The 16,210-nt window shown below is 47.2% G+C and overlaps 1 protein-coding gene across 10 annotated transcripts in view; it reads left to right on the top strand.

Moving 5' to 3' along the window:
- Positions 1-13,360: 13,360 nt before the first annotated feature.
- Positions 13,361-16,210, top strand: part of EPHA5 (EPH receptor A5) — a 381,267-nt gene continuing 378,417 nt past the window's right edge. For all 10 annotated transcript variants that reach the window (XM_038759034.1, XM_038759031.1, XM_038759030.1 and 7 more), the window contains exon 1: positions 13,361-13,584. In XM_038759034.1, coding sequence (XP_038614962.1) covers positions 13,479-13,584 — 106 coding nt within the window. In that variant the 5' untranslated portion in view covers positions 13,361-13,478. The remainder of the gene's footprint in view (positions 13,585-16,210) is intronic.

The raw sequence follows: 16,210 nt of genomic DNA, 5'->3' as shown, positions 1-16,210 counted from the left end.
CACCCCAACGCTTAGAACAGTGCCTTCAACATAGTAAGTGTTTAACAAATGCCACAATTGTTGTTGTTGTTATCATTGTTTTAGTGCGGATGATTTCTTCACTGGGAAGCTTGGCCCAACGAGTTGGGCTTCTGAAAGCTATAAAGGTTCCAAGGATTGAATCGAACACAGGACTGAACTTTGTCCATATGGCACCCAACCTAAATTCAGTTCCTTTCTGCACCTTCTGAATATAACCGGACAGATTCTGATGCATTCCTCATCACCTCCAGAGCATTGAAGCAGAATTAAGTAATAGGTTCAGCCTCATTCAATCCATTTTGGGCAGTAGTGCTTCAGGGCACATAAAGATCCTAAAAACTAGCTTGAGTTTGGCCAACCTGTTGGGAAATCCTTTCAGCTTCCAGACTGAGGGCCTCATTCAAAGCCCTTGTGCCTATTATTCTGAAGTTGTTCTATGTTGCTTAGCAAGTTTTCAGCACACACAACTAGGCAGACAGCTATAAGAGTAGAAGCCACTTTGAGGAGTCAGCAGAATGCTGGATGGATGAGAAGTCTGAAGGAATCCACGTTTTTGCCCCAGAAAATCCTTGAATAGCCCCAAATTTTCATAGTCAGTGTAAAGATGGTGCCACTGAATTTTACCAGATGGATATGTACTCTCTACCAGATGATCAGCTAAACAAATATTAACTGTGCTATATAAGTACTTAGTTGTGCCAAGCACTTCACTAAGCACAGAGGTAGATATGTCAGGCTTAGTTCCTGTCCCATGTGGGGCTGTCAGGTTAGTAATTTCTCTAAATCCCAGTTTTGGAGAAACAACATGTTCTAGTGGATAAAGCATGAATCTGGAAGTCAGAAGGACCTCTGTTATAATCTTGGCTCCACTGTGTGACCCTGGGCAAGTCACTTCACTTCTCTGCATCTTTTACCTCACATCTGTAAAATGGGGATTAATGCTGTGAGCCCCATGTTCAGACGTGGACTGTGTCCAACCTGATTAGTTTGTACCTTCCCCAGCGCTTAGAAATGCTTGACACCTAGTAAGTACTTAACAAATACCCTCATCATCATTATTATTAAGTTGAACAGATATTGAATCCCCGCTTTAAAAATGAGGAAACTGAGGCACAAAGAAGTTAAATGACTTGCCCAAGGTCATATAACGGCCGAGACAGAATCAGGATTAGAATCCAAGTCCTCCAACTTCCAGGCCAGTCCTTATTACTCCAACAATTTAAACTCTGAATCAAGTAGAGACAGCATCAATAAATTAATTATTGGTAGTCGGTATATTCTGAATGCAAGATTAAAAAAAAAATCAAAGAAAAGGGTCAAAGTCCATAATTCTGCCATTCTCCACCCCATCTCCAGCTAGGCCCATGGAAAATCTCTCAGAGCTTTGGCTACAGAGTAAGGGCATCTTGGGATGCTGCAGGGAACTTCTGGGAGTGTTTAGACCACTTTTTATTTCAGCTTGAATTTTGCTGTTACCTCATCTTTCTACAATAATTTTTTTTTGTTTAGGTATTTGTTAAGCACTTACTAGAGTCCAGGCACTGTGTAAAGCACTTGGGTAGATTCAAGCTAATCAGGTGGGACCCAGTCTCTGTCCCACTGGGGGCTCACAGTCTCAATCACCATTTTACAGATGAGGTAACTGAAGCACAGAAAAGTTAAGTGACTTGCCTAAGGTCACACAGCAGGTAAATGGCAGGGGCGAGGTTAGAACCCAGGTCCTTCTAACTCCCAGTCCCCTGCTGTGCCCAACAGACCATGCTGCTTCTCTTGACCTTCTATTTACTTCTCTGCTTTTAACTTCCTGTTCTCTCCTCACGTCCTTAATTTTTCATATTATGTCAGGTACATAATTTTGGCCCTTCAATATTTAACCTTGTAAGAACAAAACCTTGAGATTTAAAGAAGAAAGTATTACATAAATCTAAAGAAATCCAGGGACAATACTTAAATGAGAGGAGGCGGATAAGAGGCCTTGAAGAATCCCTCGTGAGAAAATCCCTGACCCCCGGAAACAGTGATTCATTGGCTCACTTTGGGAAAGTGGGGGAGTGATTTCAGGCATGAAACTTATCCACTAATGAAAAATCCCCCACTTTAAAATCCCAGCTCCTCCACTTGTCTGTTGTGTGACCTTGGGCAAATCACTTAATTTATCTGTGCTGACTATGTGCCAGGCACTGTTCTAAGTGCTGGAGGAGATACAAGGTAGTCATGTTGGACACAGTCCCTGTTCCACATGAGGCTCACAATCTTAGTCCCCATTTTAGAGATGAGGTAACTGAGGCACAGAGAAGTGGCTCACCCAAGGTCGCAGAGCTGGGATTAGAACTCAGGTCCTTCTTACTCTCAGGCCCATTCTCTCTCCACTAGGCCACACCGCTTAACTTACTTCATCTTTGCACTGTGGGTCGGGAATGTGTCTACCTACTCCGTTTTATTGTATTCTCCGAAGTGCTTAGTACAGTGCTCTGTGCACAATAAGCACTCTAATTACCTTTGATAGTAAGTGCGCAATAAATACAATTGATTGGGGATTATGATTGTGAGTCCCATGTAGGACAGATACTGTTCAACTTGATTACCTTGTATCTACCCCTTAGAACGAACTTCTCACTTAGTAAGTGCTTAACAAACACCATAATTATTATTATTAATAAAACCTCTCTGTGAATTGGTCAATCACTGGCATTCATTGAGTGCTTAGTATGTAGAGCACTGTATTAAATGCTTGACAGAGAACAACACAATAGGGTTCGTTGACAGGATCCCTGTCCACAAGGAGTTTGGAGTCTAGAGAGGAGTTAGCCTCTTGCCCAAGGCTGAGCATAGGTTGGATCTCAGTGCTTCTCAAGCCTCGAACTTCCTAGAGACTGCCCCATTCACAGGTTCTTATGCCACAACAGTAGTAATAATAATGGTATTGAAGTGCTTACTATGTGCCAAGCACTGTTCTAAGCGCTGGGGTAGAGACAAGTTTATCAGGTTGTCTCACTTGGGAATCACAGCCTCAATCCCCATTTTAATAATAATAATGATGGAATTTGTTAAGCGCTTACTATGTACAAAGCACTGTTCTAAGCGCTGGGGAGGATACAAGGTGATCAGGTTATCCCATGTGGGGCTCACAATCTTAATCCCCATTTTACAGATGAGGCCACTGAGGCACAGAGAAGTTAGGTGACTTGCCCAAAGTCACACAGCTGACAAGCAGCAGAGCCAGGATTTGAACACATGACCTCTGACTCCCAAGCCTGGGCTCTTTCCACTGAGGCACACTGTACAGATGAGGCAACTGAGACACAGAGAAATGAAGTGGCCTGACCAAAGTCACACAGCTGACAAGTGGCAGATCCGGAATTAGAACTCAAGACCTCTGATTCCCGAGCCTGTGCTCTTTCCACTAAGTCACTTGACGGACGGGAGCTTTGGCCAAGGCCAAACGGCAACCAATTTAGAATGCTTTTTACAATTCCGTGAATTATTTAGTCAGCAGAACAGTGACATGAAGTCTTGGCTACATGTAATTTCAGCTTTACTCTATTCGTTTTCAGACGATTACCATAAATATGAGAGAGAAGCAAAATTGGATTTATACGCGCACTCTGCCTGGACAATTCCATGATCATATTCAGTGCCAATACTTCATGTTTGTAAGTTGATTTTCATTTTAACCTTGGAACCAGATCCCTGAAGTATTTTGCTCTTCTGGCCTATCTATTTTTATTACCTTGAAATAGTGAATTGTCTTTCCATTTATTCCTAGAAAAACAGCGAATCCATCAAAGGGCACTTAAGGATATGGGTAAACAAAAATGATTCTGATTATAAGTAATGTACATTACAGAGAAGATCAGTACCTGTAAAGTAGAATTTAGTTATGGCATAAATTGAACAGTGTACGGTTAATCCTTTATTATTGAGTTTATATCATGTGTTTTATTGAAAGATCTCACAAACAATGAAAACACCCATGTCCTCAGATTATAGATAGGGGAATGAAAATCGAAGAGATCCAAGTTCCATGTGTGTTATGTTAGTTAAAAGGGATCCGTATTCATTTTTCTCGGGCTGGTGGCCTGGGATTTCAAAAGATAAGGAGTAATGCTTGGCTTGAATGACCTAAGAACTATCTTTGAAAATGCATTTGAACTCTTCTTTTGAAATGTCAGTTTAGAACTGAGTAGTCCATGTGTAGCATTCTTCTTTGTATTTGGGGCCTTTAACTCAAGAGTTGAGGCACCAACCAAAATGAAATCCACAATTCCGGTGTTGGAAAGAGCGTCACAGCTCATGTTGCAGGAACAAAAGTCATCTCCATCCTTAATTAACATCACTTGACGATGATAGTGTTGAGTGTGATGAGGATAATGGTATCACGGTATCCCTGCGTACGGTCAGAACTCCACTATTTAATTGACCTGTGCTCAATGACATTGAGCAAGATTGACCTTTCCCTTGCAAGGAGATATTTTATTGCCCTTCTGTTTGTTTTAAACTACTAAGAAGAGTCTCAGAAGGAAATCCAGACAACGTTCGTATCATATTACCAGACTAACTCATTGATAAAGCAGACGGTTTCCAGGAATGCTTGAAAAGACAAATAAGGTACCATCTATGATCTTAAAAATAATGCTCTTTGGCCATTACTGTAGGCAGGGCTGGCCTAAGAGGTTTGTCAGCTTTGGGGAATCCATTATTTTGCACCTCAAACTTGGCAAGAAGGTTGGGGTGGGAGTTGCTGTGAAGGATTGGGGGAGGAGGAGAAAAACAAGCTAAATAACAGAAGACACTGGTTCCAGGGTCCATTAGCAGATTCTAGAGTGCCAGGGAAGTCAGATACAAGAGGTTGATTATTATTATTGCATATGCTGAGCACTTATTATTGCATATGCCTCAAGCACTGTTCTAAGTACGGGAGCTAATACAAGGTAATCAGATCAGACACAGTTTCTATCCCACATGATGCTCAAGAGTCTAATAGAAGTGAGATCAGGCATTGAATTGCCACGTTATGGATAAGGAAACTGAGGCCCAGAAAATACTATCATTAAGAATTATGGTATTCTTTAAGTGCTTACTATATGCCAGGCACTGTACTAAGCACTGGGGTGGATACAAGCAAATTGTGTTGAACAGAGTCTCTGCCCCACCTGGGTCTCACAGTCCCAATCCCCATTTTACAGATGAGGTAACTGAGGCCCAGAGAAGTGAAGTAACTTGACCAAGGTCACACAGCAGACAAGTGGTGCGGCGGGGATTAGAACCCGTGATCTTCTGATTCCCAGGCAGGTGTTCTATCCACTAAGCCAAGCTGTAGAAAAGTTAAGTGACTTGTCCAGGGTCCTACGAGGCAAGTGGCAGAGCTGGGATCTCTCAGGCCTGCCTCTTTCCAATAGGTCACGGTGCTCTTATTCATTCATTCAGTCGTATTTATTGAGCACTTACTGTGTGCAGAGCCCTGTACTAAGCACTTGGGAAGTACAAGTTGGCAACATATAGAAATGGTTCCTACCCATCAGCGGGCTCACAGTCTAGAAGGGGGAGACAGACAATAAAACAAAACATGTACACAGGTGACAGGCGGTGAGAGCATGGATTTGACAAGAGTGGTGCCAATATTTATTTCACTGGCCGGGGGGAAGGAGGGGAATGGTGTGGGGAGGGAATGTGTCTGTTACATTGTACTCTTGCAAGCGCTTAATACAGTGCTCTGCACATGCAGTAAGCGCTCAATAAATACAATTGAATGAACAGGAAGAGGCAGAGAGACGCCAGAGTTATTGTGGAGCTGTCCTTTATGGCGAGAGACAAGACAGAGGAAACGCAGCCCCACAAAAATGATTTTCCCAACCCTAAAACTAACTCTGTGTCAACTTGGCTACCAGAGGGCCCAGAGTAGCATTTCAGACTTTCCTCTGTTTTGTTTATGAGGGACCAAGTCAGCTGCATTGATTTCCACTTTGGCTTCATTTAAAACCCAAATACTGACTCGGGATTCACTGGAAAGTCACGTGATGCGTTAGGTGCCTTCCAAGAGGCCGTAAATATTCCCATGAAGAGAGTTGGAAACACGGGGACTGAAAGGCATTGTGTGGTCTTGGCTGCCGCTGCACCCCTAAATTAAGTGCAAATGATGAGCCCACACATGCAGTGCATCCTGATCTCTTTTTTCTGATGGCTTTTACAGGGGTAAATGGAATTTTTTCCCCTGGTCTTTAGCATGGAAGTGCATCACAAGGATAAAAAGACAATGAAAAAAGAGTATCCTTAAAACACATTGAGCCCCAGGTCTGTGCCTATGAGTTAATTGCCCATTGCAGATCATGAATTAACTTAGAGAAGCAGCGTGGCTCAGTGGAAAGAGCCCAGGCTTTGGAGTCATAGGTCACGGATTCAAATTCCGGCTCTGCCAATTGTCAGCTGTGTGACTTTGGGCAAGTCACTTAACTTCTCTGGGCCTCAGTTCCTTCATCTGTAAAATGGGGATTAAGACTGTGAGCCTCCGGTGGGACAACCTGATCACCTTGTAACCTCCCCAGCACTTAGAACAGTGCTTTGCACATAGTAAGTGCATAAATGCCAATATTATTATTATTATTATGTTTCTCATTCATTCAATCGTATTTACTGAGCTCTTACTGTGTGCTGAGCACTGTACTAAGCGCTTGGAAAGTACAATTCGGCCACAGATAGAGCCAATCCTTACCCAACAATGGGCTCACAGGAAGGAAAAGGCTTATGGATGAGGGAAGGAGGAGAACGAAGGGGTTGAATGGTACTTCTCCCTTTCTCCTGACAAGGAAACCCTCATCCCCTGGGATTTTTTCTAGAATCCTGTCTCTAGAGGCATCTTCCTCCAACAAGATTTTCCCAATTAATTTCCAGTATCTCAAGTCATATAAACTCACCAGCCATTTCTAGAACTTAGGTGCTTATGTATCCCCATCTTCAGGGCTTTTGAATATACGCTTATTCAATTGTCTAGTCTGATAAGCTTTGATTACTCTTTGTAAAAACTCTTACAATTGTCCCGCCTAGGAGAGTGTAAACTCCTTGTGAATTTGTCACTTTTTATAATTTTTTATGGTATTTAAGTGCCAGACACTGTTCTAAGATTTTGGGCAGGCACAAGATAACCACGTTGGTCACAGTTCCTGGCCCAGTGGGGGGCTCACAGTCTTAATCCCCATTTTACAGGTGAGGGAACGGAGGCACAGAGAAGAGAAGTGATTTGTTCAAGCAGACAAGCAGCAGACCCGGAACTAGAACCCAGGTCCTTCTGATTCCCATGCCCACGCTGTATCCACTAGGTCATGCTGCTCATTTTTGAACTTTCTAAGCACATAGTACACTATGTTTGCAACCTGTGTCTGCTCAGGAAATGCTATTATCACTACGGAAACTATTAATGCTGCTACTACTACTAGTAGGGAGGGGTGAGAAGCAGCGTGGTTCAGTGGAAAGAGCATGGGCTTTGGAGTCAGGAGGCAGGGGTTCAAATCCCGACTCCGCCAGTTTTCAGCTGTGTGACTTTGGGCAAGTCACTTCACTTCTCTGGGCCTCAGTTCCCTCGTCTGTAAAATGGGGATTAAGACTGTGAGCCCCACGTGGGCCAACCCCATCACCTTGTATCCCTCCCAGCACATAATAAGTGCTTAACAAATACAATCATAATAATAATAATTATTATTATTATATCACCTGGGGTGTAGGGGGGGTGGGATCTGTGCTGCCTTGTTCCCACTTCAAATACACTCCCCATTCCCTCCCTAGTTGGTGCCTATTGTAGAAGTCAGGGCTGAAGAGGCTTTAGAGTAGTCCTGCTTTGATTTTTCCCAAAGGAAAGGAAGATAAAACCCTGAGGTTTTGGAGTGTGTGTGTGTGTGTGTGTGTGTGTGTGTACAGTGCTGTCTTGCCTGAAGGTGACAAAACCAACATTGAGATTTGACCACAGTGGGGTGAAAGAGGCCCACTCTTCTACACTGAACAGACCTAAAGAAAGGAGAGAACTTCACCCATGCACCCTGATCAGCGAAGGAGCTGGAAAAAACGACCCTAAGCAAAGATACTCACACCCAAAGAATGCAGCCTGCCAGTGCAGCTGGGCTTCCAGCCTGGACAGACTATCATTAGTCGTACAATTGGGCAGATAAGGGAAATTTGGGGGAAGCGTTCCATCCAAAACAGGCATACCACAAGGACTGTATCCATTTGATTTTTGTTAGCATCAGGATTTGCTGACCACTGGGATACTTTTCTGTCAACATTTACATTTGGGATCATGACATTTTGATCTTCCCTGAAAATAAATACCAGCATTGGGATATTACTATGATTTCAAATTAAGACAGAAAAGCAGTGTGTTTTGCTGGAACAACCCTAGTCCCGGCAGTCAGCACACCTGGCTTCTAGTCCTGGCTCCACCATTTACCTGCTCTGTGGTGTTGGGCAAGGCACTTAAATTATCTGTGCCTCAGTTTCTTCAGCTTCAAAATATGGATTAAACACCTGTTCTCCCTCCCCTGTAGATGGTGAGACTCATTTGGGTTAGGAATTGTATCTGATCTGCATCTATCGTACCTACTCATCACTCAGTAGAGTGCTTGGCATGTATTTTGATATTTGTGAAGTGCTTACTCTGTCCCAGGCACTATACCATGTGCTGTGGTAGGTAATCACATATGTTGGCACATACGTTGCCAACTTGTACTTCCCAAGTGCTTAGTACAGTGCTCTGCACACAGTAAGCGCTCAATAAATACGATTGAATGAATGAATGAATAATCAGAGAAGCAACGTGGCTCAGTGGAAAGAGCCCGGGTTTGGGAGTCAGAGGTCATGGGTTCTAATCCCAGCTCTGCCACTTGTCTGCTGTGTGACTTTGGCAAAGTCACTTAATAATAATAATAATGGCATTTGTTAAGTATTTACTATGTGCAAAGCACTGTTCTAAGAGCTGGGAGGGATACAAGGTTGATCAGGTTGTCCCACGTGGAGCTCACAGTCTTAATCCCCATTTTACAGATGAGGTAACTGAGGCTCAGAGAAGTTAAGTGACTTGCCCAAGGTCACACAGCAGACATGTGGTGGAACAGGGATTCAAACCCATGACCTCTGACTCCAAAGCCCATGCTATTTCCACTGCTCTTTCCACTTCTTTGAGCCTCAATTCCCTCATCTGTCAAATGGGGATGAAGAGTGTGAGCCCCATGTGGGACAACCTGATCACCTTGTATCCGCCCCAGTGCTTAGAACAGTGCCTTGCACATAGTAAGTGTTTAACAAATGCCATCATTATTATTATTATTAATCAGGCTGGACACAGTTCATGTCCCACATGGGGCTCCCAGTATTAATCTCCATTTTACAGATAAAGTAACTGAGGTAACAACACTTAATCTGACCTGATTAACTTGTATCTTTCCCAGAGCTTAAACAGTGCATAGCACATTGTAAGTACTCTACAAGTACCATAAGTAAAACTAGTGTGCACTCCTGGAGGACAGGTATCGTGACTATGATGATGTACTCTTCCAAGCTCTTAGTACAGTGCTCTGCACACAAAGAGTGCTCAATAAATACTCTTGGCTGATTTAACCCAAACCACTGTTAACGTTATTTGATTAGGACATGGAGAATTAACCCTTGCAAGGAACCATCACAAGCTGCCATTCCTGCAGTTACTGTGTTAGCTGTGAATCAGCAGTTTCCTCTGAAATAGTAATTCCTTTGCTTTGCCTTATTCAGCCAGCAGATCCTGCCTGGGATCACAGAAAACCAGCAAGACAAGCTCAGGAAAATGTGGGTGGAGGGGGCCTATGGGATCCATGCAGTCTTGAGGGGATCAGGGCTGCCTCTATATCTCTAGAATTTCTTTATATCTAGTCCCTCCACTGTCCCATAGGGTTCTGGATGTTCACATTTAGTCTCAGAAAGATTTTATTACTGTAGTGCTTTGCACACACTAAGCGCTCAAATGATTGAACGAATGAATTATTATTAATCCATACGGAGCTCACAGTCCAGGAGCAAGGCAGATATTGAATCCTCATTTTGAAGATGAGGGAATTGAGGCACAGAGAAGTTAAGGGACTTGCCCAAGGTCACACAGCAGGTAAAGGGCAAAATTTAGATTAGAACCCAGACCCTGTGACTCTCAGGCCTGGGCTCTTTCCACTATGCTACACTGCCTCTCAGAGATCAGAGCCCTGATGTTTGGTGATGGCAGCACTGGAGTTACCTGATAAAGTCCTAAAATACCTTGGGGGCATGTACCACCCACCCCTCACTCATTTCTCACCACAGGTTCAGATGCTGGATGGATTTCAAAACTTCTTTCTTACTGAACTATTAACTCACCAGACTATAGGAAAAATAGAAACATTTAAATTGATAACACTTGGGGGTGGGGGGGTTGTCTTTGACTTTTTAAATTAATTTGGATAAAACTAGTGCAGATATCTATTGCAGAGATCTAGTGTTAACTAGATATCAGAAAACGAGTGCAGATAGTGAGAAGCAGTGTGATTTAGTGGAAAGAGCATAGGCTTGGGAGTTAGAGAATGTGAGTTCTAATCCCTGCTCCACCAAGTGGTCTGCGGTGTGACTTTGGGCAAGCCACTTAGCTTCTCTGTGCCTCAGTTAACTCAGCTGTAAAATGGGACTAGACTGTGAGCCCCATATGGGACAACCTGATCGCCTTGTATCTACCCCAGTGCTTTGAAGAGTGCTTGGCACATAGTAAGTGTTTAACAGATATCATAATAGTAATTATTATTATCATTATATCTGTTGATCTATACATTGCATTTGGAGTGGTCTCTCAGAGGGCGTATAACATTTTATCTTTCTCGGGAATTTTTTTGCCAAAGTGAGGAATTGACTCCCTGTTTCCCTCTAGACTTTTTGGGTGGATTTAGCTGCAATGTTACAGGGAAAGGCTGATGCTTCTGGTTCGATACCATCAAATGATTAAATATGACATAGTTAGATGATTTTCACCATCTTTACCAAAGAGCTTCTATTGCAAGACTTTTATTCCTCCTGTCTTGCAAAATAAATTTGAAAAAGGGCACATGCTATTTGATAAATAATCGAGCTCAGCTATGTATAGGGAATTCATCTTCAAGATCGTGGGTGGGGTGGGGGGGATTCTGGAGGTGAAGAGAATGGGAATTCTTACCCTCATCAAGTGCAAATGAAATCCCAACCCTCTCCGTCGTTACCATGCGTTAAATTAAAATGAGATCCCTTTGATATCAAAATCACATATTTGTAGCTGCTTCAACTTTCAGATTTTTCCCAATGCCAATCATGAAAATCCACTTTAAAAAAAAAATTCAAGATTACGCAAGAGAGGAGAAACACGGAAGAAAGAAAACAAAACAGATGGGGAGAACCGGAAAGTAAGGGAAGGAATGTCTTTCAGTGGTTTTTCTTGTGTCCCGAAAATATCCCGAATGTGGATCCGTTATGTCAAAAAATCTCCGCTTCCCGAGCTGAAGTCTCTGTGAATGCACCCCACCTCTGTAGTAACTGACTTCATGAAATATGGAGATTGTCAGTAAGGCAAGAGAACATGCTTTAAATATTGTGTAGCTCGCCTATCAAGAACGGCGACACTTAAATGGCTAGAATTTCATCTACATCTTGAAGTAGAAGGGCAGCCACTACTGTCCGTTTTTATATTCTACATTTTTGCATCAGAAATTAATTTGACCTGATCATCTCCATCCTAACCCACCCCGCCACCCGAAGTACTGGGAAGGATAGAAAGTCAGAATCAGTAAGAGAAACGCGTCCCAGATGCTGGCCCCCCTCCTCTTCCCTCTCTCTCTCTCTTTCTCCTCTTCTCCCTCCCCTCCTCCATTCATATGTATATCTGCTTGGTGGTTAGTTTCTGGAACTGGGCGGTGGGCAGTGGGCTGCAAGCCAAATCTCCGAGTCCTGAGCCTCCAGGGCTTCCGTGCTTGGCGAAAGCAGAGTCCTCCTCTCTCTCCCGCCCCAAGAGAGCCCAGGTCTTTGCGGTTGATGATGCCAAGAGGCTTCCCCTGCCCTGGAGCATAGCGGGGTCGGGGAAGGGAGAGGGAGAGAGAAGAGAAGAGGGAGAGAAAGAAGGGGAGAGGGAGAGAGAGAAAAGACGGAGAGGGGGAGAAAGAGGGGGAGAGAGAAAGACGGAGAGGGGGAGAAAGAGGGGAGAGGGAGGGAGAGAGAGAGGAAAGGGGGAGAAAGAGGGAAGAGGGAGAGAGAGAGGAGGGGGGAGAAAGAGGGAGAGAAGGAGAGGGAGGGAGAGAGGGGGGAAAGAGAGGGAGACGAGGGAAGAGAGGGGGAGACGGGGAGGAGAGGGAGAAGGGGGACGGGGAGAAGGAGAGGGGGGAGAGGGAGAAAGAAGGGGATACGGGGGAGAAAGGGGATAGGAGAGGGAAAGGGAGGGGAGAAAGAGGCGGAGACGGGGGAAAGAGAGAGGGGCAGAAGGGGAGAAGGGGAGAGAAAGAGAGGGAAAAGGAGCGGGAGAGAGGAAGAGAGAGAGGGAAAGAGGGAGGGAAAAGGAGGGGAGAGGGAGGTGGTCTCCTGTCTGGCAGTCCGGTAGGCGATCCTCCTCCGGCCGCCGGGTCCCTCCCCTGGGGGAGGGCGTGTGCCTCGGTTTCCCCTCGGTCACGTAGCGGAGGGACGGTCGGGGGTGGGGAGGGGCGGGGAGAGGCAGAGGCAGCCGGAGCGGTGGGCAGCGGGGCCGTTTCGCTGTCTCGGTCCGTGCAGCCTCCTCCTCTAGAGCTGGAGCCGAAAGCAGCTGCAGCAGTAGCCAAGGAGGCAGCCTGACTCTCTCTTCCTCTCTCTCTCTCTTCCTCTCTCATTCCTTCTCTCTCCTCCTTCTCCTCTTCCTCCACCTCCCCCACCTCCTCCTCCTCCTCCTCCTCCTCCTCCTCCTCCTCCTCCCCCTCCCCAACACAGGGTGTTTCCTCTTCTAGCTCCCACCCCCCCCATTCCTCCTCCTCCTCCATCCTCCCTCCTCCTTTTCTCACCTCCTCTCCCTCCCTCCCGCCTCCCCTGCTCTTTATGAGGGCTGTCGCCTCGACTGGAGGAAAGTGTCCCTTCCCTCCCATCCGCGCTCTACCCGGAGCGGGCCTCGGCGCGGGGCTCCCCGGGGGGCTTTGACCCCCACCCACCCAGCGGCCCCCCCCCTGGTCCCCATCCCCTTTGGCCGGGGCCGGAGCGGCCCAAGGGGAAGGGTTGGGGGGCATCCTCTTCCTCCTGATTTCTTGGCCCCCGGGTGGGAGGTGGGAGGGCAGAGGAGGGGAAAAGCTGAGCCCACTGGGCTGCCCACTGGGCTGCCCACTGGGCTGCCGGCTGGGCGAGGCCCGGGCAAGGAGCGTCGGGCCCCGGGGGCGTAGGGTGAGGAGGGGGTGGTCCCCTGCCCCCCGACCCCTGCCCGCAGCTGGACCCGCGACGGAGCGAGGATGGCCAGGGCCCGGGCTCGCCCCTCTGCCCTCCCGCCTCCCCTCTGGACTTGGCTGGTCCTGGGCGCGGGGCTCCCCACGCTGCTCGCCAGCCCCGCCAACGAAGGTAAGGGGGCAGGGGGGGCATCAGGAGGGTCCTTGGGGGGCACCTTGGGGGCCACAGGGCCGAGGGACTCCCGTGCCTACAGGAGGGCTCATGCCAACTCTCCCGGTCGGGACTGCGGCGGCTGGCACCTCGGACTTCGGGGGGCATCATTCATCCATTCAATCGTATTTATTTTATTTTGCTATTTATTTATTTATTTGACTTGTACATTTCTATTTCGTTGGTATGTTTGGTTCTGTTCTCTGTCTCCCCCTTTTAGACTGTGAGCCCACTGTTGGGCAGGGACTGTCTCTAGGTGATGCCAATTTGTACTTCCCAAGCGCTTAGTACAGTGCTCTGCACAGAGTAAGCACTCAATAAATACGATTGATTGATTGATTGATTGATTGAGCGCTCACTGTGTGCAGAACACTGGACTACTAAGCGCTTGGGAAGTACAAGTTGGCAACATCATAGAGACGCTCCTTACCCAACAGCGGGCTCCCTGCCTGGCAGTGCCAGGGGCAGGAAGGAGGGGGTCTCAGCTGGCTCAGACTGAGCCCCCTCTTTCCTCTCCCCCTTCCCATCCCCTCCCCACAGCACCTGTATATATGTTTGTACGGATTTATTACTCCATATTTACTATTCTATTGATTTTATTTTGTTAATCTGTTTTGTTGTCTGTCTCCCCCCTCTAAACTGTTAGCCCGCTGTTGGGTAGGGACCGTCTCTATAGGTTGCCAACTTGTCCTTCCCAAGCGCTTAGTACAGTGCTCTGCACTCATTAAGCGCTCAATAAATATGAATGAATGAATGAATGGCTCTCCATCCGTTGGGGACTGCGACGGTGGGAGAGGAGGGGGTGGAGGGGAGAGGGAGTTTGGCCAAGAAGTTGGCACCGGTGCCCGGGGTCTCCGGGTCTTTGCGGGGGCTCTGGGTGATGCGGGGGTGGCAGAGGGGCTGCCGGCTGACCCCCCCCCCGCCCCTTCCCCCTGAGAAGCAGCAGGGCGCGGTGACTTGGGAATCAGAGGGTCGTGGGTTCTAATCCCGCCCCTCCACTTGTCTGCTGGGTGACCTTGGCAAGTCACTGAACTTCTCCGTGCCCCGGTGACCACACCTGGAAAATGGGGATGGAGACCGTGAGCCCCACGAGGGACAAAGTCGGCGTCCAACCCGATTGGCTGGGATCCATCCCAGCGCTCAGTACAGTGCCGGGCACACAGTGAGCGCTTCAATACCGCTATTATCTTTATTGTTATTATTATTCTGCAGCTGTTTCTGGACCGGGGGGTGGGGGGGAGTGGTTGGAGACCCTTCTGCTTCTGGGGTAGGTGGGAATTTCTGGGTCGCCCCTCCCTCCCCTTTGGACTGGCCGGGCTCTCGCCCCTCTCCCGGGCTGGGGGACCGGGACCCCAGGGGCCGCTCTGCTTCACAACTCTGGGTGTGGACGTGGGGGGTCCCCTGGGATTTTGTGTTGCCGGGTGGGTCAATCAATCAATCAATCAATCAATCGTATTTATTGAGCGCTTACTATGTGCAGAGCACTGTACTAAGCGCTTGGGAAGTACAAATTGGCAACACATAGAGACAGTCCCTACCCAACAGTGGGCTCACAGTCTAAAAGGGGGAGACAGAGAACAGAACCAAACATACCAACAAAATAAAATAAATAGAATTATTTATCATAATTATAATAATTTATTTATTTATTATTTATTATAATAATAATTATTATTAAAGGGTCGGGTCGGGACCCGCTCCTTTAGCCGGGCAGGGGTTTAGGGGTCCCCAGGGCGAGGAGAGCGATGCCCCCCGGCTGCCTGCATCCCCGGGGAACCGGCCAGGCGCACCCCATCCATCCAGCAATCGATGGCGTGCATTGGCAGCTTCATTATAACAAGAATAATAATGATGACGGTGTCTGGTAGGCGCTTACTATGTGCCAAGCCCTGTTCTAAGCGGTGGGGTGGATAGCGGGGAATCGGGTTGTCCCACGTGGGGATCACCGTCTTCATCCCCGTTTGCTGGGTGCTGAGCGCTGGACTAAGCGCTTGGGTGAGTACGATGCAACGGAATTAGCAGACGCGTTGCCTGCCCAATAAAAAGCTTTCAGGGCGAAGCGAGCCCCCCCTCCACTTCGTGTCCACACACACAGACACACAGATACACACAGACACACACACACACACACCCCTCCAGCCACCAAGTTCCTTTTCCAAAGCACCGGGCACACACGCAACACACCCACAAGCGTGCCCGCACACACGTACACGGGAACCACACCCGCACGTGCGGGCATGCACACACCTGTACCTGCACACCCGTGCCCGCACATACGTGCACAGACAATCACACACACACCCGCCCAAACCAGAAAACACGCCCCAGTGAACGCAAGTAGCCTTCCCCCGCAGATGGGCCGGGAGAGGCCGCATTCCCCAGCTAATATGTCTTCATTCGTTCATTCAATCGTATTTATTGAGCGCTTACTGTGTGCAGAGCACTGGACTAAGCGCTTGGGGAATACAAGTCGGCAACATATAGAGAAGGTCCCTACCCAACAACGGGCTGGGCGAAACAGAAGGATGAAAAAGTTGTCTGGTAGCACATGTGGGTTAAGCGCTTAGTACAGTGCTCTGCACACAGT

This window comes from Tachyglossus aculeatus, chromosome 17 (assembly GCF_015852505.1).
Source record: "Tachyglossus aculeatus isolate mTacAcu1 chromosome 17, mTacAcu1.pri, whole genome shotgun sequence".
Taxonomy (NCBI): Eukaryota; Metazoa; Chordata; class Mammalia; order Monotremata; family Tachyglossidae; genus Tachyglossus; species Tachyglossus aculeatus.
Note: the sequence above shows the minus strand (reverse complement) of the source record. Positions and strands in the feature narration are given on the sequence as shown.